The sequence below is a fragment of the Lissotriton helveticus genome, chromosome 2_1, assembly GCF_964261635.1.
Source record: "Lissotriton helveticus chromosome 2_1, aLisHel1.1, whole genome shotgun sequence".
Taxonomy (NCBI): Eukaryota; Metazoa; Chordata; class Amphibia; order Caudata; family Salamandridae; genus Lissotriton; species Lissotriton helveticus.
Genome location: NC_136059.1, coordinates 520,212,441 through 520,237,965, shown reverse-complemented (window position 1 = coordinate 520,237,965; position 25,525 = coordinate 520,212,441). Strand labels below are relative to the sequence as shown.

The window sequence follows — 25,525 nt, the reverse complement described above, 5'->3', positions numbered from 1 at the left end:
TGCAATCATTGAGGAAAGTGCCTGGCAGAGCTGTGCACAGAACCTCTGCCACTGAAGGTGTTAACCTGTGACATGTAGAGAAGACTACTATAGAATTTCCAGTTCCCATTTTCAAACGTTGTGAGCCGAGATATAGCAATCCAACCATCTAAGCGAGATATGACATGTTCGTCTATGAGGGCAAAAGAGAGGCTTAGGTCTGTATATGTGAGAGAGCAAGAGAGAGAAAAAGAGCAAGAAAAGAGACAGGTGGTTATGTGTTACAAAGAACCAGTAGACTGGCTTTGTATTTGTGTTAACTGGGCCACTGCACGTAAGAGAGAGATGGAGATTTGTTATGTTACTGACAAATAAGTGTGGTGCGATTGGTGATTTAGTGGAACATGCTTGCGATCGAGTGAATGGAGATCTCCTGACACATGCTGGTGATCAGTCACTGATTAGTTCTGCTGTGTTACATTGTTGGTAAATGTGTTTGTTATACTGATTCACACTTGTGGTACAGTCAGTTACGGGTGTTCACTGATACACTATTCTGTCAGTGCATACTCATAGTCAGCACCTAGAAGTGGCTCAACTCCATGCTTGGTGCCACCACTCATTTCCCAGGTAGGTCTTGAAACGATAGAGCCTGGTGTTGGTACAGCTGGCACTAGCCAGAGATGGGTGGCATGGAACCGGGCTGGTGAGAAAGGAACAGGCTATATCCACACTGTTAAACAACCTCCAGTGCTTTGAAGAGGCCTTGGGATGGCATAAACGTTACGCGAACAGCCTAGAACACAAGACTGCACATCCTGGGACAATTTTGTTCTTCAAGATGTTTGAGTGGGGGATGAAGATGTAATGCTGAACAAGGACTGACTGCAGAGGGACCACAATGTATTCTGGTTTCATGATAACAAGTGCCTGCTGTAGACCACAACAGCTGGGCACCGTGCCGTGGTATGAGCACACTGAATGTCTAGAAGACAGGTCACCTTGCTGTCCATAAGCATGTGAACACATCTTATAGCAGCCCGCAGCCACTCCAATATCTTAACAACTATGCTTCTAATAGACTGCTTTGGAAGATCTTCTATGGGTTATGGTGGTGCCAATGCTTACAGAGTGAGAAGCAGATACCAAGGGTTTTCTTTTTGTATTGACACTAATTAAGGGCAACAACAAATTGTCTTTTAATCATTCCGCTAGGATGGTTAAGCTAATGTAAGCTTGCACCTTTATCTTTTAGTATAAAGACCTAAAACACGCTGGTTTGAGGTTGCACCATAAAAGGAGAAGGTAAATGTTCTGAATATATACATATTTTTTTTTAACTTGGGGTTTTCCACTTTTTTTCTGCGTTCTGGGAAAGGCATTTTGATGACTCCATCCACGCCACCACAGTGGGCAGACCAGTCCACTCAGGGATGGACCTTAGCAGGACCATTTAGGTTTACCTAAAGGAACTGGCAGGCAGCATGGGATTAAACTCAAACAACCCGGCAGTTTCCTTGCTCCTTCATCCATTACTGCACATTCACTATGATAGATTTTTTGCAATTGATTATATCTCGAACAGCCCATCTAGAGTGGGAGAGTGGACAGAAAGCTAGGGGTGGAGGACTAAACTAAAGGCGAGTTGAAGGCTGCACATCTGGCAGCTGATTCTTATCCAGAAGGAGAGCACCAGTGTAGCAAGAAATTCATGGTTCCTAATACAGCAAGGGAAATGGGCTCCTCTTCTGCAATGCTGAGCAATAAAAGCATCCAAAATTGAGGTGCACATGGCCCCTTAAAAACAAAACCATACCCCCGGTGCCGCTGCTCCTGCTGCACATCACTGATCCCTATGTCCATGGACAGCATTGCAACATTACACACCGGCAAGAAAAGTGGACCTAAATGTCCTTCTTGCTATTGCCCCTGTTATGTTATGTGATTGCTGTCTGTGTTATGGAGCTGCTGTATGCTATGCTGCTACTGCCTTTATTATGTTATTTTATGCTGCTGTCTTTGTTATATTGGTGCTGTTTGGTATGTTCTGCTATGTAGCGGCCTGTTATTTAGTTGCTTTCTATGTTATGTAGTTGCTGTTTATGTTTTTATGTAAAATGAAGCATCTATATTATATTACATTGCTGCTGTCCCTTTTATGGTATGTAGCTGCTGGCTATGTTGCTGCTGTCCGTAATGTTACATAAACGATCATATGGCTTATTTGAACATATACTGGGTACAATTTAAGACATTTCGGTGATTTACAAAAATATCATCCCCTGGCTCGGCTCTTTGTAGGTTTGTCCATCTCTAATAAACGTCACATTTAAGAGATACTTGTATTGCCCAATCCGTTGATAACCCTTTAAAAACCCACAAAAGCATTCAAGACCAGCATATAGCCATCATGCGTAATTACGTTAGATGGTTACCTGGAAACACATTAAGAAATATATGCTGTACGTTCAATCATAACATTTCATACGCTACTGACGCTAATAAAAACGAATATTCTAAAATTGTACTCTGTCGCACATTTACTTAATTCCCTGTCAAATAGAATGCACTGTAAGCAAACAATCTTCAGCAAATCTATCAAAACATTAAGCTACACAATTGTTTGCGCGATGAAGGAATATTCTGACATATAAAACTATCAAAATAAATTGGCGTAAAGTTTCACAAACCTATTGTCACTTAGATTGATGACTTTTAATCTCTGCATGTCGCCCATTTCCTCAGGGAGCATTTCGAGCTTGTTGGAATGCAGAAACAGCACTGTTACATATTTCCAATTTCCGATCTAAAAAAAAAGAATTAGATTCTGCTTAAAGAAGATTAAACCGGAAAACAGACTGATCTATTCGGTAATAGTTTGTGCCAGATTCATTAGAGCATAAACGTAAGAACTAGCATTAGAAACGTTTTTGTACACCATTACTGCTTACATGTAAGAATTCTGTAAGCAATGTTAGGGTACAGTGTTAATAATGTATGCATTATTTATTTCTGAATAATACAATAAGCATACATCATGCCGAGGCATAAATACACATTTTTCTGAAGTATTATCAATGACCGAAATGCTAATGACAGAAACAGGAAGAACAACAATATGAATGAGAACAGAGGCCGCTTGTGAAGCAACGTGTAAAGAACCATACTACTTAGAGATGGTGTTATGACAAGTATCCGCGCATTTTAGTTACTTATTTGTGCACTGTGAACCCAGAGGAATATCCAGTGCCAAGAAATAACCAGGAGCCCATAGCTAGTCCTAGTCATTTTCCGGCTTGAAGCATGCTATGTGGCGGGAAAGGGGGATGCAGAAGAAAGCAGGTGGGGGTGTTAGCGGGTCTCATTTTATAGTTGAATGAGTGCATTGTTGCTAGGTTGTTTTAATACTGATATGTTCAAACTTTTCTATTTTGTTTCTTTGATGCTAATTTGTTGTCTAAATGTTTTATATAGTCCATGGTGCTCAGGAACCACTTTCAGTAGTTTTTAAACAAAACCTTAAGAATACAGTAAAATAAATGGAAAGATTTTACTTATTTCTTATACTTGGAGAACTGCATTTCTGCAGTATTTATCATAACCGTCCATATCAAGCACTGCCCGCCTTCAGGAACCTACTTAACATCAGCTATGTGTCTTTATGAAAGCTGGATGCCACTTCTAAGTTTGAGGAAATGTGTAATAAGGGTCCCTCAACATAGTTAACAAGTCTAGTTTAAACAAATGCAACCATCTTGCAAATAATATAGAACTTCCTTATTTAATAATATTAGCAGAACAAAACACCTTTCAGACTGTTGCCAATTAGGAGATACATTACTAATACAAATGTAAAAATACAAGTATAGATTACAGCTATTAATATTACATCACTGCAAATATATATATATATATATATATATATATATATATATATATATATATATATATATATATATATATATATATGCATAGGAGAAAGCATGAACTTGCATGTAGATAACATGTCTTTCTTGAATTATATACCTACCTAGTCTCAACCCTGGCTACATCACTTCAATAGCACTTCTCATGAATTCATAGTTAATTCATTGGAGATGCGTTCTGATATTTTGAGTCGGTACGTATCGAAAGAAGACTTTTTGGTTCCATTATACACTGGCCTTAATCATAGAACTTAGATTCATGTTGACAAAATTTGCTGTCTTAACAGCAGAAGTAAACTAAGGTCAATAAAAGCAACTTGTATTACGCTGAGAAAAAGCTGTCCTGTCATCAAGACTACTCAATAGCAACTCAAACTGGAAGACCCTGTAGCACAATTCCAACAATCTTATAAACATCAAACATTTTCAACAAAGGGCCCATTGACTACAACAACCGCATCAAGAAGTCAAGCTGTCTTTGTGACAGCCTGCTCAAAGACATAAGACGCAAGAAGACTTAATCTTGAATCAACATCTTGTTAGTTGGTTATAGACGTCTGCTGCATCTTGAGGACTGCAAGGTTCTATAGTAACTCTAATCTCTAAACCTTAAGGACAGACATGGAGAAGACACTCATGCTTTGATTACTTCTCCGCATTCGGTGATAGCCTCATCTGCAGAAGAGCTGGAATCCGAAGGTTCAACTATTTGTTCTGTGTGTCTTGATAACAGATTATGACTTTTATTGACCTTGCCAAAGGATGCTGCTACAGCACAGCCTTCCATCTTTTTCTACTTCCAAGGCTAGTTAATAGTCGCAGTACCCTATTGAGCTGTGTGCCTACCCTTTCCTTGTGTAAAAACAAAAACAACTCCTTTGTGATGCTCTTTGAAATGCATAATTTGAAATAACTGCTGCTTGCCTTATAGTTGCTTCTTTGTTTCATGGAGTTGGGAGGGAACATACAGGCCCATTCTCCTTCCATCTTGAATATGCGCACTTGATAAAGTAAGTGTAAACTGATTGCAGAAAAATTACCTTCTGGACCGAAAAAAATTTACCAAACTTACATATGATTTGAAAAGTGATAGACACCATTTGCAGTTCAAGAGACCGGTAGGTAATAATGCAGCAGAGATGATTAAGGTATCTTCCAAAGCTTGTTACACAGGTTTACAGTGTCATCAAAAATCCGATAGACTTGAAACAATGTTTTGTAGGTGGAAGCGCAGCTTAGAATTTTGGAAGTGAAGCATCTCAAATTCACTAGTAATCGAAGAATTCAACATTAGTTCCCCTCTTCCAACACCGAACGTAACACCCCATAATGCAGGCCAGAGCGTCAGAATACCTACTCAAATAATTTCGACCGACTCGGACCCAGATCACAAAGATTTTATAGAATACGAAAATCCACACTTCGTTCCTACGATCTAAACACAGCTACTTTTATCTGAATCACAAAACATGCCTAGGCAAGCACACCTAAATCTATGGTACTTGTAGATAAATGTGCGCATCCAATTATAAGCTCAAACTCCCGTAATTATGGTTATTTATAAGGTGTTAATGCAGTTCCCTCCAGGAAAGGATGATAATATTCTTTGTGGATAAACTCCTGCCACCAATCTCTGTGTTAATAAGGATGCATGTGAGCATTCTTCGCATTCAATTTGGAGACTTACACCAACTTTTCTTTTATGAAATAGGATTAAGGGTGCCAATAGTGGAAAAATAATCAAAATGTTAGCAAATCGCTACTTTGTTGGTATTTACTGTATTTCGAATGGACACCCGAAAACCTCCCCTAGGAACATCTGTTTATCCTTCCTAATTTAAATCAGATTTTCCACTGCCATAAAAGGACTCAGCATTCTTAACTACTCCACTGATCCCTCGAGCGGACTGCACTCCTAAACATCTGGGAATCGCCACTTCTTCTCAGTTTACCCCTAGTTCTTTAAGAGAACCCTGAATCACGTTGAGCCGTGGAATGAGCTCCTATGAGTGATAAACAACTGGTCTCTTCTTATCACTTTACCACCTACAAGGGCAGGAGACGTGTGTTTGTTATCCATGAACACATTGAGTATAGAAAAGAGTAGACCCAATTGGAGATGCCAACCTTGAGGAAAGAGAGGAATCCGAGGAAATCTAGGCTCGCCGGATGGGAAGAATTAATACGGGATACAATATGTTTTTATATACAAAAATGTTAATGTTTTGAATAGGAGCTTGTATTACATCTATATTAGTCAGTGCTGTAGGGACCTTTGGATTGAAAATAAGTTAAGGAACTATTTGAATGGTCTTCTGGCATGGCAATCACAGCCGCAAAGAGACTACTCTCAAAGATGGGAACCGGAGACCAGCTACCATATACTGAGGAGGTTTAGCAGAAATGGAATTAATCGCAGTAGTAATCACAGGACTGGCTTATTCTTAACTACATGCAAGCAGAAGAACGTAAGCAGCACAGCTAGTTACACAGGATAGGTAAAGGCCCGTCTTGCATCGCCCCAAGTGACATCAGCTTTAAATTTGAAGCAGCACCCTCACAGAGTGAACAGAAGGCAACTACATCAAAGGACACTAAAAGGCCAGCATGACCAGGATCAAACAGTGCAAAAAGGTACCACTAAGCATTATCCAAAACAAGCAAACTAACAAAACAAAGTGGAACAAGACATGATGCCACCGAAAAAATATACAATTCTAATGAAAGTAAAACACAAAGGAAAGACACATTAGGTGCCGAAAGTGAAAAATGGACCACAACACAGCTTTTAATACTGGCAGATCGCTGAAATTTTGAACAAAGGAAGAGGCGCAGGGGACCATAAAGGTAACACCAGCACAATGAGGAGCAATGTATATAACGCAGGCTCTTTATACTAGAACACTTTAAACAGTGTTCCCCAAACTGTGGGTCCTAAGACGATTTTTGGTTGGTCAGGATTTTCAAGCATTAAATAAAGATGACTGTAAAATCCGTGTTTATCTGGTCACATTTGCAGTGCTACACCGGCAGAGGTCAAATGTCAGGCTATGTCTTCTGACAAGTTGCTGCTTATTCTTTTAACATAAAATTGGTGTTTTCTTTTTCTGACTGTGAAGTGAGTGGAGTTTTTAAGGTGATTTATATGATAATCTTAGGGTGTCGTTTTCTTTTTTGCAACACACACAATGTAAATACCAGTAAATTAACTAAAGGCACAAATGAAGTACGTTCTTTGTAATTTTGAAGTGTGCTGAAAAAGCACAGATTAACAAGATCAAAACAAATAAAGCCACTTTAATTGGTGATGCACAAATGATAAATGTTCACAGAAACCACATTTCCACACATTATCAAGTCCATATGTTATATAGTTTAATCAGTACAACTGTATGTCTGTGCAAAGTTAGTGCCCATTTCAATTGAAAATGTGCTTTCTGTAAACGACAATGTGCTACCACACAATGCTTTAATTACATTTAAAAAAATCTCATGCCCATTAAGGGTAGGTGGGTCACGAGAATTTGTCTTCGAAAAAGTGGGCGATGGTTCTAAAAAGTTTGGGAACCACTGCTTTGAAATTTTTTAAAAGATTTCTGGGACTATTGATTGCCTAGCTAAGTGACTCCCATAAACTGAGAATGTAACACTGTGGAAATAGATAAAAAGCTTTTAGTTAGGTTCATAACTTATTTAGCACTCATACAATGAAAAGAATAAAACAGAAAGGACATACCTCTGGTGGCAATTGTGTTAAGAAGTTGTGATCCGCAGCAAATGTCCGCAGATTAGCAAGCTGTCCAATCGATGATGGGAAAGCTTCAATCTCATTAAAACTGCAATCCAGTTCTTCTGTCGATATGAGCCTACAAATGAGGAGTTATTGCTAATTAAACCTAAAAATACATCTCTATAAATGTAACATATTTCTTTTAACAAAAGTCTTGATTTTAGTAGATTTTCATCGTAACAATTTATTAACCAATTCTGGTTAATTTTTTTTCTAGAGAGTAAACCATAATTTCTCTTGTAAGCCATAAACGTGATATTTTCCTTAGGTTACACAACCTGAAACGACTTTGCTTTCTTCCCTTATTTATTTATTTTTTTACTCCGTTTGTGGAGCACAATTGTCACCAAACTGGTATCCTGGCACCGAGGCGAGTGGATATATACCCCTGCTGCATGCAAACATCAAGAGGAATATTTAGTGTATTGATTTAGGGAAGAGCCATGTCATTAGATCTTTCCTAAATTGTAACAGAGCTGTTGCTGTTCTAAGAGTTGGCTGGGCCGCTTTGCTTGAGAAGGCCCAGCTCCCTTGGCTTGCCTTCCAAAACTATTGATGCAGACCAAATTTGCCTGGAGCGGAGATGTCGTCCCGGGGTAGACCCCTTTAGTCTTCTTTGTAGGGGTACCGGGCCAGTACCCTTTAGTGCCCTGAACCTAATGCACTTTGCTTTAAACCAAATCCGCTGCTTTAATGGCAGGCAGTGCAGTTCTTTCAAGGCATCAGATGCTGATGATCTGCGAGGTCTGTTTACGGCAAGTTTCGCTGCAGGCACTTGAACTCTATACAGTCTATTCAAAAGATACTCCAGGGCCCCAAGTAAAAAGGCATTACAGGAGTCTAACCTACTGAGTATGATGGTACACACCACAAGCAATTTAGCTTGAGTGGGCAGCAGTGGTAGCACCTTTCTAAGACATTGTAATAGGGCGAATCATGTGCCTGCTGCTTTAGTGTTGAAGGTCTCCAGAGATAACTTGTTGTTGAAGATGACCCCCAAGTTACGAACCATGTCAGATTACAGTAAGTCATCACCGGGTGGGATGGATCAAAAATTGGAGGGGAGAGTAAAAGGAATCTTGCATGCCAAACAGCACACAAACTCTGTTTTGTCCCCAATGAGTTTTAATGATTTTGCATTCATCCAGCTGCCCATTTCCAGCACGCCTCTCTGGAACGCCATTACTGCCTCCTCTTGATTATTTTTGAGGGATAAAATCAGTTGGGTGTCATCTGCATAATTAACCGCACTAATGTCATGCTTCTTTATCTAAATGATGAGTGGCCTTCATACAGATGTTAAATAATAGGCTGAGTGCAGCGCCCTGTGGTACTCTATGTCACAGCATTTTGAAAGCAGAGTAGTAGGGGGCAAAGAGACAGCCTGACACCTGTCCATAAGTAGGACTCCTCCAAGTTTAGTGCTGTGCCTTTCACACCGATTGAGGTTAGCCTGGAAGGCAGAATTTTATTGTCTACCTTGTCAGAGGCGGCCGAGAAGTCAAGCATGAACAGGATTATCGACTGCCTGCTGTTTACCTGTATCCGTAGATCGTCCAAAGCTACAAGTAGGGCTGACTTCATACCATGTCCAGGTCGAAAGTGAAATTGCTCATCCACAAGGAGAGACTGGGATTCCAGATATTGAGATGAAACTTCTGCTCACCTATCGCTCCAGAATATTCACTGGGAACGGAAGTAGTGAATTGGGTCTATAGTTACTCAAAACCTCAGGATCAGCTGATTATTTCTTCAAAAGTAGGGTGTCCGTTGCTTTTTTCCAGGTTTGTGGTACCCTACCGGTCTTCAAGGTTTGGTTGCACACCTGCAGCATAGGGAAAGCAAGCTCATCTACCAGCTTTTTCCATATCCTTGGAGGTAGGAGATCCAGAGGTGTTAGACCTAGCAATATTTAGGAAGGTCTACTTCGAAAAAGTGTCAAATGTATTGAGCCTATAGTCATGACTGTAACCTGAGTCTATGCCCATTAACGTCATAGTGGGCGTAGTGATTGACAGTTCAATGGATCTCTGATCATCAGTCGCTCTGGATAGTATCTCTGGATTATCAGAAAGTTCAAAACAGGAGGTGCAGTCTTAACAGATATGCTTATGTCCTCCAGAATCATGCTGATTTTTTATCAAATAAATCAGCCAGATCGCCAAATAGTTCCTGAGAGGCTATAAGTTCTTGTTTTAAGCAGTCCGGGTCTGTTAATCCCAGAAGAATTTCAAATACTTTTTGTTGCCCCATTATTGGCTGAAAGGGTGCTGTTTGCATATAAGTTAGCCTCAGTTTTACTGACCCTGTAGTGTAGTTCCTATTATCCCAATAGGCTCTGCGCATTGGAATAATACCTCCAATAGTATAGACCTAGACCAGACGTTAACTAGGTCTTCTACTGTCGATATTAGACTTAAAGTTTTGGGTTTGCCAGCTAGCTCAGAGTTCACTAGAAACTTTCTCGAATAGACAAGGAGGAGTTGAACCTCCCTGGATAGACAAGAAGGGATTTAGTTTCTGACAACCATAGAACATGACCACTTTGCTCTCCCCTAATCAAGAGTGTATCTCTAGAGTTGTGTGAAAACAAAAGACAACTTATTTTACTCAGTCAGTACGTGCATTCTTAGTTTCACCAGATTGTAGAGAAAAGGAAGAGACGGGCGTGTTCAATAAAAGATGTTATTTATTGATCAGTCTCTTTTCTCGTACAAGAGAAATGAATCGATATTATTGCAATACTTATGGTTAAGTAAAGTGCATACAATAAAAGCAGAAGTATAAAATAATACTGTAAAAACATTTATATGGTTTCTAAGCCATATGGTGGTTTAAAATGGATAAAATAGATACATACATATAAACATTTGACTAATCGTACTCAACTGGTGCTTCTAACCACGCCTACCCCAGTGTACCTGACCTAAGCCTAATACGTGGGCGGGGACAGAAAGTAGCAGTCTAAGTTAAGTTTGTTTTGCCAAGTGACTGATTCAAGAATTCTCTGCAAGGGGTTATTCAGTTCCGTACCTGAGGTCTAGGATGGTTGAGGGATAGTATCTCTCGTCTGAGGTCTCGATATTCCAAGCTGCCTGCGAGGGCTGCTCGGAAGCGCCGGAGCTGGATTTCTCGGCAGGAGAAAGCAGCGTCTCGTTCTCAGCACGTCAGGAAGGCGGGGCAGCTAGTGGGCTTCGCTCTCTGCTGGGCTTCGGCAAGTCTCGCTGCTCCGGTCTCGTCACCACCGCGTGTGTTTGCTTAAGGCAATATCGGTAATATTTATACCTGTAAGGTGCCGAGATTGACGTAAGGATGGACATAGATACGTCAATAAGGATGTCATACGAGCTGGTCGTTAGCACATTCTTTTACTGAAGTTCTCGGTGAAATCAAAACAATGGCCGCAGGGTTTTTCCCAGGTTGTCATAGGTTTGATTTGTTTTGAGAACTCCGTATGCCTTATCAGGGGCTGGAGGAATATTGCTTGCCTAATTAGATGGCAAGCGTTATGACCTAATCAGATAACGCGCTCCTGTGCCGTGGTCTGGCGTAATCAGAGAACGGTTTCTGCATCATGGGATGGCTGCTAGTTAACTCGTTAACCAGAATAGGGTCAGGAATAGGGGGATCGATACAGAACCTATAGGAATACATCACACCCACTCCACGCTAACTATGGCCATATATACGAATCTAGGCATAGTAAAACATACTGTAGAGTATCGTGTATACCTTACCACCCCAAAATACACATAATGCATTTTGAAATTATGTAACATACAGGAAAAAAAAATAGTCATATGTACTATATGCACTCAAGCAGTAGAATAATGCTAAAATAATCACGCATGTATACATTATTAGTAATCGAATATGAGAATTACACATGAAATGGCTCTTAATACAGAAGAAAAGTTCGAGACCACTTCATCACAGTTCAAGAGAAAAAAATATTTATGAACATACCAGCGGGCAGCTAATGTCTATGAAGTGTCTAAAAATAGAAATTAGTTCTCTAAGAATAGTTCTCACTTTAAGCAGAAGAAAAGTGTCCCATAAAATGTAAAAAATATTTTGGGGCTGCTAAAAAATTGCTGTCCGTGAACTGGAGGAAAAGTCGATCTTGCTACTTTATTATTAAAGTTGAAGGCCAAATTCAAGGTGTCGGGAACGCCGTGTGCTAGCTTGTTCAAGAGTCATTATTTCTGCTCTGGTGAGAACATCATATCGTTGAGACTGCTAAAAAAGCTGTCAACAGCTTCCTGTGATAGTTCCACTAACTCGGAAAAGGATGTAACCATGCATTCATGTGCATGATTGTCTCCATTGACGTTTTGAGTAGTATTGCTGACAGTAGGTCGTACCTGATCGATGCTGCTTTCATCTTGATCTTCACTACCCCTTAATCGTAGTGGTGAAGAATGCCGTCATCAGGATTGGCAGCCGTTGAGGGCAGCACAATGCATGAGCCGTTACCGGACCCAACAATGTTTCTGCATCCATTGGCGCATCCGATTGTAGCGTCAGACAGGTGTCCAACACGCATTCTTCTCCGCACAGCATGCACCTTAATACAGGTAAAACACATCTTTGCCATATCGGCCGAAATGAAAGAAACCAAGTCATGTTCAGGTCTCTAAGCCGGGATAGTCCCAGGATTTTTGATATCCGGTCCCGGTATCCAATGGCTCGGATTGTTTCTTCCCTTGTCACAGGTGTTTTGTCTGTGACACGGTTTGCCATAACGAAATATAAGGACTAAGAATAGGATTCCTGCAATTAGTCCCAAAATGAGGGGAACTCCTCCAAAAATCGAATGGACGAAGTCTGGAAAAATACCCAGTATGGCTTTGAATGGTGTTAATGCCATCGAAAATACTGTCTTAAATACATTTGAGACTCCACTGGTATCAGAAATATTTAAGATTTCATTCAGGATTTCTGCGAAATGTATGGGGGAATTAGTTGATAACAATGAGTGAATCTCTGCAGTCGTCCTTGCGACTAGGAGATCATACGTTTCTTTTGATGACATGAGCCTGGTCGGCGTCTGAAGAAGCACTGTTTTCATTCTGCTTAAAGTATCAACTCGAATAGAAGTAATTTTCAAGTGAGGCCATGCCCTTGCCTCCCTGTCTGGAAAGGAGCTGGGGAACAATAAGCGTCCACAGCACATGACCTTCGCAGTCGTACTAACGAGATAAGGAACCCCGGGCAGTAGACTACAACATCTGCGATCCACAATTAGAATGTAACTCCCGTTATAGAGTCTTTTAAAGAATGGTTCTATCTCTGTTGCAGGTGTGCCTAGCTGGTGACATGAAAGGTTATTTGAGTTCCCTTCACAGGCTCCATGCAAACTAATTCCATTACACAGAAGTGTACCGCTTAGTGACATCGCACAATTATTGCCACTAAGAAACACTTTCTGTCCTTTATTACTGACACATGCATGTGAATAGGGCAAGTTCCATGTTGTCTTAATGTACCCTTTTCCCAATTTTTCGTACATGCCAGCCTGAATATATTTTTGGCAGTATTGAAACCTGAAAGTAGATATCGGAATATTAATTATCCCATGTATTATCCATTCAATGACAGGTCGTTCTGACATTGTCAATGGTAATCTCTCGAGTTTCTCAATGCTCAGGATTGTATAATCAGCACCCTTCTGTGCCATACTGATCTGTTTATCAGTAAGGTTAAAGATAGTGAATAGTGACGTTGTGTTGATTAAACGCCAAGGCACATAGCCTGAACGCAGGTTTTGTAACGTCCAGCCAAGCTGTACAATAGAACGCAATTGAGACTGACCGTGTTGTAACAACAGTAAGTCTTGCGATATTATGTCGCTTGCTGATGACACAATGCTGTCCAATGAAAAGATTCTGGCGGACAGAGTCATTAACCCATTGTCCACTACAGAAAGCGATTTTTCCAAATTAATACGGTCAATTTCCCGTATACTTTATGCTGTCTCAATTTGAGTTATCTTCCAGGCCTCGTTGTAAGCTGCATATATAGAGGCTGCTATGAAGCGTTTTTGACGCTGTTTGCGTGGTCCCATAATGAAATCACGCAAGTCAGCACCATCAGTAAGTAAAGTTAGGTGTTGCTTAATTTCTGTCAGTGTGGAAGTTTTTAGCCATTGAAGGCAGAGTTTGCCCACACTGTAGGTGGTGATTATCCCTGGGTGTTGTCTTTGGGAATATCTAGGGTCTGGCCTGGTCAATTTGAACCCCTGTGTTTTGTTCAGGAATCTGTCTTGACAGTTATTAGTATCTGTTGGCCAGATCAACCATTGTTTCCAATCAGGATTTGTTCTGTTTTGGTTTAATACATAGTTTACGTCTATTTCTTCATCTGCAGAGTTATTGCTGTTCATTGTTGGTTTTGGAATAGACGGTTTATTTAAGTCTTTGATTTTGGTTAATCCAAGACAGGTAGTTTGTTGAATAGTTTCATTCAAGAATATAATTTGTTCTGGGATCATGCAGGCTCTAAACAATGATTCTATACCTTGTACTTGCCATTCTTTTGTACCCCAAACACTTTTGACTTCAACATTTTTGTCCCAATAATCAAAACCAAATGTATTCATTTGTTCAAAAAATGAGTCCGAATATATCAATTTTGTGTTTGTAAGCATGGTTTTTGTTCCTGTCTTATTTGACAATTTGAAATAAAATGTTTCAGCATTACTTGTGTTGAACCCTGAAAAGTATGAATATTTGTCATAAAAGGTTCTTGAGCTTCCTTTTGGAGGGGTTGCACAATGTTCCCATTGATTATAATTTAAAACATTTCTAGGTTGTGCTGATCTATGTAAAAAATGGTTACCATAGTGGTTGTAGCAGTACATACTATCATAATTAGATGAACCCTGCAAATAATCATGTTTGGTAAATTTAGCAGACATCACTAGATCAGACATCATGTTATTAATACTTTCAAAGTCCCAATCATCAGCAAATGAGTTTGGTTTTACAAAGTCACTCAACGAGATCTTGATTTGGTGTGGATATTTGAGGATCTCTACCGGACCATAAATTTCATAGTCAGTATTGTCCCATGCTACCCCACCCGGTATAGGATTGGCTGTGAAATTGACTGAAGAAAGTTCTCTTTTCTTCACGTGTGAAGACGTGTGTGGCTTGAGGATCAAGTTGATTTTCTGGCTTGCTTTGTCCATTTTAGCATATTTTCCCTCAATGAAGCGTCCCAAACATAGTATCATGATGAGCCAAAGTATCAGGATAAATACACCAATTGACACCCAAAATTCAATCCACGGAGAAATCAGATAGGTTTCTTTCAGCTGTTTCCATATTTCCTTAGCTTTATCTTTAAAAGTTTTTGTTGATGGCTGTGTCTTTGATTCACTTAGATCTTCAGAAGAATCTTCAAAGTTGATGAAGTAGCCGGATGCCGTTCTGTCTATTGTTCCAATTGCTTCAGGATTACTGTTTCTTGCAGCTTCAGCATATTCATTTGTTACTTCATTGTAGGTTGGTGTGTCTCTACTAAATGTTTTTATTTGGGTTTTCAGAGGTGTGAGTTCCATTGCATTGTTGCATAGTCCTTGTTGTTGTTCTGTAGGCGTTTCGAATGTGATTAGCCTTTTAGTTAGCACCTCTGTACTTGTAGCAAACCTTGGTGTTCTACTACTTATCGGGAGTCCACTTGGCCTACTGTTTGTTATCGGCCACATGATTGTGGTTTTACCAGGTCGATGGATACAACTCGGTTCTCCTTTTTACCAGCAAGCGGCGGTAGTACAACTGATCTTGTCCCGTTGATGGACAAGACAGGAACTGCTTTTCTGTAAGAAGGCCCAAATTCCTTCTTTACCGCGATCTTTTCCCTGACTAGATCCCCGACTTTTGGAATCCAGACAGGTCTTGCTGGGACAGGTGGTGGTTCTTCAGTGGTTGTTGGCTGCTGTTTCAACTTTATGTTGCTCAGGTCTTTTCTTGTTTCGTTTAAGTCCTGTAAAATAGCCAAACGATCTTTGATATCAAAGCTTTTTTCTTTTACCACTGAAGTCTGACTGTCAAAATCTAAGACTAGCATCCTAGTTCCAAACAGTAATTCGTACGGACTGAATCCCCTCAGAGAATTTCTTGGCAAGTTGTTTAGACTACGTTGGACACTTATTAGATGTTTGACCCACCCAGCTCCCGAAACTAATACATTTGCTGTTATAGATTGCTTTATGTCTTGGTTTTTTCTTTACACCGTCCCGTATCCCTCAGGAAGGAAGTGAGAAGAATCCCGCTTCGCTATGCTCATTTGGCCGTGCTTTCCCACAAGCTTGAGGGCTAAAGTGAAAACATTGGTCAAACGTAGCATGCTCCTAGCGTATATGCCATTTAGACTCGCAAATCTTGTATAACAGTCCCGACGTCAGCCGAGTGCTGGGGTCTACATTTATAAGTGGAAACTAGTCTTTATTTGTTAATGGGACGCATTATTTACACTTGTTTCACTGATTATTGTTTAGCCCTTATTGAGTGAAACGCCATGGTATTACCCCGTTCCTCTCGCCGCTGCGATCTCTGTTGCAGCCGGGCATTTTTTTACAAAGATGTGATGATGCAGGCTCATGCCTGGCCACCAGTACACTGATTGTAGTTCTTCCAGAGAATCTTTTAGTTTGAGGTGTCTGAGACCCTCGCCCATATGTGCGTCTGCTATTAACAAAGTTCTCCTGTCCTTGTTTGGAATTACTCCATCCCCCACTCCAGGGATTCGAGCAAAAGGAACGGAGTTCGCATCGATTATGTATGTATATTTGAGTGGGTAACTGATCGGTAACGCTGAGCAGTCGCCTTTTGATGACGTTTTCACCGCCAGCATTGTTTCACCGTCAATGTATTTTACTGCACGCTTTTTTCTAGCTACGGAAGCCGATTCAGTTGCTACCGCTGTGGCTTTCTCAGCCAATGAATTCCCTGCAACGTGAACGCCATCACGCTGATGACTCAGTGAGTGTATCACGTGAGTCTTTGGTAGTTCTTTTTTTAACAGAACTATTTGTTCCCAAAGCAGTTTTTGTTTTATTGTTGCACCTGTGTCATCTTTGTAACCGTTTTGAATCCATTTCTGCAAATCGCTGTTATATGATTTGACGCAGTAATACGAATCGGACACTATGAGTGTCGGGAATTCGCGATCTGCATTATCTAGCGCCATTTTCAATGCTATTATTTCAGTCTGTTGTTCTGAATTAGTTTCTACTGAGTGTGTTTTTGTTAATAGAGGTCTTAGTATACCTCCGCGCCACACTTCTTTTGTAATCTCACATGTGGGGTTGTATGCTTGTTCCCCCCAAACGGATGGTTGAGCATGTCCGTCTGTATAGATTACACAAGCGTACTGTCGTAATGGCAGAATGTCGATTGGCAGAGGGAATATTCTTTCATATTCTAGATATTTTAGTTCCTCTAGTTCTGGATCAAAGTAGTATTTTACTTTGTCCATTGTAATGGAATTCACCCGTTGTATCCATTCCGGATTCAATGCTGTTGTTGGTAAATTACACGGTGTTGTTAATGCCTCAAAGGCTGATTCTGCTGTTCTGACTGTGATGTGTCTACCGTCAGCTTTATCTTTTTCTCTAGCTATTGCGGTTTGAACTGTATGAACAATGTTTTCTTTAATGCTGAATTTCTTTTCAGCTTCTGTGTACAAGTGTGATTTGAATGCAATTGGTACCTTTTCTCCCTCATTCGAGGTCAGGTATGTGAATCCGCATCTCCCTGGGATGACTCGAATCACAAGGTTGCGTGTGTTATCACGTGTTTCTAATTTTGTTTTAATTAACATATCTGTTTGTAAGGATCTCAGAATTTCTGTGTGTTTTTGAATCCAATTGGTTTTTTTAAAATCTGGTTTTATTAGATCATAAAGGGGTTTGACCCTTTCTGCGTAATTTGCAATGTATGTTCTTCCGAAATTTAGGAAGCCTAGAATTGACTGTAGGTTTTTTAGTGTTCTAGGTGCTTGGAGTACGGCACATTTCTCTAGGAAATTGTCAGCCAGGCTTTTGCCTTCACTTGATAATTCATATCCTAAGAACAGGACTGTTAGATGGGCAATTCTAGATTTTTTAAAGTTGAATTTGTAACCCTCTGCTGCGAACCCAAGTATTATGGTGTTCACTCTCTTCAAGTGAGTATCCAAGTCATCATCTGTTGGGTATATGTCGTCGACATACGATAATGCTTCGTCGTCATATGTTTGTAGTAACTCTGTTACTCTCGCTGAGAATAATCCTGGGCTGTTCTTGTACCCCTGGGGTAACCGACAGAATTCTTTTTGAGCGCCATTTATTGAGAACGCTGATAAGTATCTGCTCTCTGGTGCTATATTTTGACAAAAGAATCCATTAGAGATGTCTAATGTGGTTTTATATTTTTTGCGCACTATGTTATTCATTAGTGCAGCACTATGCGAGTTTTGTACTGCAAAAGTTTTGCAACACGAGTTAAGGTGTCTGTAATCCAAAACTAGACGATATGAATTGTCTGGTTTGGAGACAGGAAACAAAGGGTTGTTCATTTGTGAGGTACAAGTTTCAATCACCCCCTGGTATTCTAGTTGATCTAGAATTTCTTTTACCTGTTTTTTAGCTTCTTGCTTGATTGGATACTGCCTTTGTGCAGTAGGTTGTGATTTTAACTGGATTTTGTGAGGAGGAGAGTCCTCATCCCATCCTACATGATTTTTATATAAAGCAGGAGCCTGAGCTACTGCCCACTTTCTTGCAAGTGTATATTTTTTATGAATTGGAATATGATTTGAGAAGGCAGGCATAATTATTTCTTCGCCATGTGGGCACTCCCTGACGAACTCTGGTGGCCAATCTTTTTCAGCTAGAAGGATGTCATAGCCCTTGGAGAGATTATCCCAAAAAAGGCCCCTTATTTTCCTAGTCTTATCCCCTTCTATACGTAAAGTTATTTCATATATTTTGTGAGGTTTGCTAACTCTGGTGTCTGCAGTTTCCACCTGAATGTATTCATTCGTGTCCACTGTCTCCAGATGATTCATAAGGACTTTGCGTGCTATGCTCACTTCTGCTGCGCTGTCTAGCATTGTCTGAGCCCACTCTCCGTTTTTCAGCTGTGTCCTCAGTATTCTCGGCATTGTTGAATACTTTAATACTGGCTACCTTCTTTTTTGGAAACTGTAATTTTTTATTTGGATGAGCAGGTTCCTTGTCTTTGGACTTGACGTGCCCTTCCCTGGGTTCCGATCGTCCTCTTCTTTCCGATTTCTGCGAGGAAGTCTGAAAAGATTGAGAGGGACGTGTATCAAAATCTTGATATCTATCCGGTTTCTTTATGTTATCCCTATTTCTAAGGTTGTATTTTTTCACAGAGGGCTCCCTTTGGGGAGACTTGGGTCCTTGGTCCGGAGATCTTTCTCTCCGCCGAGGAGACCTTCCTCAGGACTGGAATCTCTTTTCTTTTGGATTGGATTGTTTGTTTCCATCCCAGTTCTTCTTTTGACTGTTTAGATTATTTTTAATAAATATTTTTTCAGGACTTTCAATTAGTTGGGGCTTTACTGGTATTCCACCCAAACTATCTCTACCTAGTTCTTCATAGGATTTTTCTATAATTCTGGCAATTTCAGCTGGTTGGTCTGCTATATCTGTCTCTTTTAACCTCTGGCGGATCGCCACATTCGCTGCTTCTCCTTTTATGTTGGCTAGTAATATTGTCGAGACCTGCTTGAAGTCTTTTAGTAATTTCATACCAAGAGTTAAAGCGGGTTCTGGACCGTATTCGTCTTGAATTTGTTTTAGCACATCTGGTATTACTGACATGGATGGAACTCCATGTGTTTTTGTGTAAATGGAAGCAAAGACTGTACCCTAAGTGTCACAGTCCTCCACGTGTGGTGCGATTCCCATTGGAAGACAGATAGTCAGAATCCTGTGTTTATCCACAGGGGTGGTGTCTGGAAACACCGCCTCTATTTGGGTGATTTTTTGTGCTAACCAGAATGGTATTTGTTCCCGTTTAGCTGGTACTTTACCTAGGCAGGACTGTATGTTCTGTGGTGTAATTTTATTTGTGTTCCCCTGATGTGGGGTCAGCTGTGGAATTTTAACTACAGGTTGGATGGTTGAAGTCCGCATTACATATTGGACTAGTTGTCTATATATTTTAATTAATTGTTTTAGTTGTACTAAAACATCTGCTGCAGACATCCTTTCGATGTCTGGATGTGGTGTGTATCCGGCTAGGACCGGCCACGTTGCTCCTGGTCTACCTAGTGGACCGAGCCTGGTGATGTGGTTATTATGTTTTAGGGCGCCATTAAACAAGAGCAGATGCTCTTGGAATTTGAGTGGTACTTCCACTTCCTCGAAAGGAGTGTAGGTATCCGGAGGTTCCTCTATTTTATAACAGTGGAACTCCTTTGTTACAGCATTTGCTGCTGGAAAGTTTATCCATGAATAGAATACCTCTGTCTGCCGATATTCGTGTGCCTCAATTACGAATATGACTGTACCACCTCTTGGTGTCAGTCCATTGTCTATAAGTTTTAACGTTATAGATCTTCTTATGTTGACCGGGATGAGTATTATATCCGGGTCTGCTTCTTGCATAGTATTATCAGCTGCTATTACTTCAGCTGCTACTCTAGCTCTCTCTCTTTCATCATCACTGTCTGGCATTTTACTGTCAGGATGGTTATTCTGTTTGTTTGCAGATCAGGTTTCTTATGGAAACAAAGATGAGATGCACAATATTTTGGAACAGTGTATCCTTCAACGTTGATTGAACCAAGAACCATACATAGGAGTTCCCTCCTGCGAGGTTTGGCGGATTTTACCTCTCACCCACTCCAGACGTCTTTGGAGTATTATGGGAAAAAGGGGTCTGAGTGAAAAAGCACGACTGAGTTACTCTAAAGTCTTGCGTTAGTTTTATCGCCTATCCAAACACGTTGGGCGCCATGTAGTGTAGTTCCTATTATCCCAATAGGCTCTGCGCATTGGAATAATACCTCCAATAGTATAGACCTAGACCAGACGTTAACTAGGTCTTCTACTGTCGATATTAGACTTAAAGTTTTGGGTTTGCCAGCTAGCTCAGAGTTCACTAGAAACTTTCTCGAATAGACAAGGAGGAGTTGAACCTCCCTGGATAGACAAGAAGGGATTTAGTTTCTGACAACCATAGAACATGACAACTTTGCTCTCCCCTAATCAAGAGTGTATCTCTAGAGTCGTGTGAAAACAAAAGACAACTTATTTTACTCAGTCAGTACGTGCATTCTTAGTTTCACCAGATTGTAGAGAAAAGGAAGAGACGGGCGTGTTCAATAAAAGATGTTATTTATTGATCAGTCTCTTTTCTCGTACAAGAGAAATGAATCGATATTATTGCAATACTTATGGTTAAGTAAAGTGCATACAATAAAAGCAGAAGTATAAAATAATACTGTAAAAACATTTATATGGTTTCTAAGCCATATGGTGGTTTAAAATGGATAAAATAGATACATACATATAAACATTTGACTAATCGTACTCAACTGGTGCTTCTAACCACGCCTACCCCAGTGTACCTGACCTAAGCCTAATACGTGGGCGGGGATAGAAAGTAGCAGTCTAAGTTAAGTTTGTTTTGCCAAGTGACTGATTCAAGAATTCTCTGCAAGGGGTTATTCAGTTCCGTACCTGAGGTCTAGGATGGTTGAGGGATAGTATCTCTCGTCTGAGGTCTCGATATTCCAAGCTGCCTGCGAGGGCTGCTCGGAAGCGCCAGAGCTGGATTTCTCGGCAGGAGAAAGCAGCGTCTCGTTCTCAGCGCGTCAGGAAGGCGGGGCAGCTAGTGGGCTTCGCTCTCTGCTGGGCTTCGGCAAGTCTCGCTGCTCCGGTCTCGTCACCACCGCGTGTGTTTGCTTAAGGCAATATCGGTAATATTTATACCTGTAAGGTGCCGAGATTGACGTAAGGATGGACATAGATACGTCAATAAGGATGTCATACGAGCTGGTCGTTAGCACATTCTTTTACTGAAGTTCTCGGTGAAATCAAAACAATGGCCGCAGGGTTTTTCCCAGGTTGTCATAGGTTTGATTTGTTTTGAGAACTCCGTATGCCTTATCAGGGGCTGGAGGAATATTTCTTGCCTAATTAGATGGCAAGCGTTATGACCTAATCAGATAACACGCTCCTGTGCCGTGGTCTGGCGTAATCAGATAACGGTTTCTGCATCATGGGATGGCTGCTAGTTAACTTGTTAACCAGAATAGGGTCAGGAATAGGGGGATCGATACAGAACCTATAGGAATACATCACAACCCCTCTCTTATAATTTCCAAACGCAAATTTGAGACACTTTTGTCTGCTTCGGAGTCACCAGTACGCCATCTCCTTGCAAGCTTCTTGCATGCCAGTTGAAGCTCTCTTAGTGAGTCGTTGTACCAGGGAGCAGATTGTCTGCGGTGTGTTTTTAATTGAATGAACAGGATTACTCTGCACGAGGTTTCAACAATCCCTTGCTTATGAGCTAGACAGTTCTCCTCAACCGATTTCTTAGGATCAAAATTGTGGGGGAAGTGGAGGGCGGGTCTCGTATTGGGTTTACTCATTTTGTACCAGGCCCTCCCTTTTCTTAATGTCCCAGAGACTTCTCTGGGAGGACATGGTTGTTTAATAAATAACGATAGGAGGGCATGGTCAGTCCAGAGAAGAGGTAGGACATACTTCACGGATATAAGATCGCCAGGGGGTGAATATAAGATCCAGAGTGTGTCCTGTACAAGGGGTTGCGTCATGCACTAGCTGGTATAAACTCAAGGCTTCACACGACCCCTGCAATTCTTTCAAAGGGGCTGTTGCATCCATATCAGCCCAGAGATTGAAGTTCCCCAAAATGAAAGAATTTTCATGAGCATGCACCTTATCGGAGATGGCTTAAGTAGACCGCAACATAGGTAAGTGGGATTTTCACTATGGCAACATGACTAAGTGGGATTTTCACTATGGCCACTCAGAAAGTACCTGGGCTCTGCCCGGCCTGTAGTAGGCAGTTGAGGACCAGAATTAGCCTGCACACACTGCCTACCAATGTGGAGCAGTTGCTATCTCGAGTAGTAGAGCCATGGCTCCTTATTGGCGCAAATAAAGACTCTCATACCTGCGTTAAAACCAGCAGCATGGCTGGCGCTGTACACGGACGGCGCAGACAGGCTTGCCTTTAGATGGGCTTCCCTTTAGAAAATACCTGGTATTCGATTAACTTATAGAAAGCAGTTTTGATTCTCATCTATGGTAGCCTATATGAGGCAACTTTCTTTATGGTTTTTCTTTTTCAGCCATATCCACGTGTCATACTAGTACTTTTTTAGAGTGCAGCACTTCCAGTCAATCTTAAATAGTAAAGAGACACAAATGATGCCACTGCTCCCCCATTGTGCATTGGGCTAATTCAAGGTCACATTCGAAGACACCAGGAGACATGCAGTAACAATGTTTTCCCCTTGAGGCCCCAATCTTCTGAAAAAGGCATAATTTACAATTCGGAAACATTTCACTTACTGTCTCCTGCACTTCACCGAGCCACTGCCCTCCGAGTCTTCACATAGGATCTCAATCATATCCTCGGCTTCTTCAAGAGAGGCAGGACCAGCGCTTTTTTCCAATCATGAAGAACACAGCCTGATTCCAATTATTGATTGAACAGTTTATCAGTTACTGGATTTAGAATTGAAACTGCCAATTTAGGATTACGGTGGGGATAGGGATCCAAAGGTGACCCGGAACCCGCATTACAAAAATCTGATTTGGAATGACTCAAAGTAACAGGCTCAAAGGTGTTCAAGGCCAGGCAAGGCCATCCCCCACGTACTGACCATGAGGGTCATAGTCGGAAATGCCAACCTTCTTCTGACTACCAAAGTGGGAGGAAATGTCCTCCACCTTCTTCTGGATATACTTTGAGAGGTTGTCATACATAGATTGTGAGGTCGGCAAGCGGCCTGCAATACTAAATCTCACAAACATCCGGTCACAGTATTTTATCCAATGTAACACCTGTTAGGTACAAACACCTTCAACAGATGAAAGTTAACAAATGGCAGCAGTTATTATCTGTCTCAGTCTACCTGGAACAGCGGCACGTTACTTTAAATGGGGGCATCAGCATTAGTACTTCACATGATGGGAGCAAAAGCTCTTTCAAATTGCAGTAAACAGGGACAAGGGAAATCGGCAACTCAATTTTCAGATCATGACGTTTCATGCAAATTGGAAAGCTGTCAACTCTATTCTTATGCTTGTTCCGCCCAGAATCCTTTAGATCGCTCAGTCTTCTGATTGGTAAATTTGGATCCTTCTACTGTTGGCATGCACAGTACTACTTTTTTGTTATATTTACAGCACTCCAATGGATGCATGCTCCTCCATTGTGCCAACACTTGCCCTCACAACCCCACCCACTTTACTATTCCTCTGCTTTGCAGCCCTCCTAGTTACATCTGTTTTAAAAAATATATATATTTGTTTATTATTATTCTTTTTGGGAGGATCTTGCTGCTGCAATTCGCTGCCAGGGTCGCTCCTGTTTCCAAATGCACTTTTGTACATATTTAAGTATTTTTGGGTCTCGCCTAGGCAGCGCTTGAATTGTCTCTTCAAGACATGCTGTATTCAGTATATGAGCATGAAGCTCTGCCCATTTTCAGCCAATCTTTTTAACTGGCTCCAGTCACTGTCCTTTTTAAACGGTGGCTTTTCATTGGCCAATAGGCTTAGTAGTCCCTCCTTAGTACCGCCTTTTCTCTTCTTATAACCTCCCATGAGGACACCCCCAGATACATGTGTTGTTACTCAGTATGTTTTAATTACAGCCTTGGAGCACTATTTTCTTAAATGACTTTCTCCTGCCAGCCAATACAGGCAGGACATGCTCTCCCGCAAACGTATTTTTTTTTAACCTGTGTGGCATGTGTGCCTTTCTTTATGCCGGCTTGCCCTATTTACTGTAAGTGCCCCATACCGCACTTTCACTTTAATGGCGGCTACGCCCCTTTCTTTAGACATGGCTCGCCCTATTCACCTTAACTAAGTAATGCTTTTTTTTTTTTTAAGTAGAAAATGCCATGCTTTCACTTTAATGGTGACCGTGCCCCTTTCTGTAGACGCAGCTCGCAGTATTCACGTTGTAACACAGACAACTCTGGAGGTTTGTCCATTGTTTTTGGCTGTGGCGGCTCGCAGTGTGTGGCGGCTTACAGTGTATGGCTTCATTTGCGTGTGGAAGCCTCGAAGGTCAGACTATGAGTGGCTTGTTGCTCCAAAGAATTAATTGACCGCGGTCTTCCCATAACAAGGGCCATACCCTTCAGTATTAGTCATCAATGCCTAAGTGACAGGAGACCGCCTTGATCACACTCCTTAACAAGCATTTACAATGTGATAGGTCTCGCATTACTGAAAGTTTGAATTATTGGCCTAGGTAATAATAATGCAAGGCCACTAGCTCAAACTTTCATTAATGCGAGAACTAGTGCATTGCAAATGTTTTTTTTCTATTTTTTCTTTTTGTAAAAAGCGCGGGTGCCACAATTGCTTACAAAATAAATAAATAGAAAAAAACATTTGCAATGTGATAGCTCTCGCATTACTGAAAGTTTGAGCTACTGGCGTTGTATTATTATTAGCAACGCCAATAGCTCAAACTTTCGATAATGCGAGACCTATTGTAAAGGAAATGCTTGTTAATTTAGTGCTCCAAGATGAGCATCAGCATCTTGGAAAGATAAACAGAAGTGCACATGTACACATTAAAACTCGTGTCAC

The 25,525-nt window shown here is 41.0% G+C and overlaps 1 protein-coding gene across 6 annotated transcripts in view; it reads right to left on the bottom strand.

The window, feature by feature from the left end:
* The window catches only part of ERBIN (erbb2 interacting protein), a 912,789-nt gene that overhangs the window by 182,880 nt on the left and 704,384 nt on the right, over positions 1–25,525 (bottom strand). For all 6 annotated transcript variants that reach the window (XM_078675167.1, XM_078675172.1, XM_078675168.1 and 3 more), the window contains 2 exons: positions 7,642–7,771; positions 2,670–2,785 (listed from right to left, as the gene is read on the bottom strand). In XM_078675167.1, the coding sequence (XP_078531293.1) occupies positions 2,670–2,785; positions 7,642–7,771 (246 nt within the window). The remainder of the gene's footprint in view (positions 1–2,669; positions 2,786–7,641; positions 7,772–25,525) is intronic.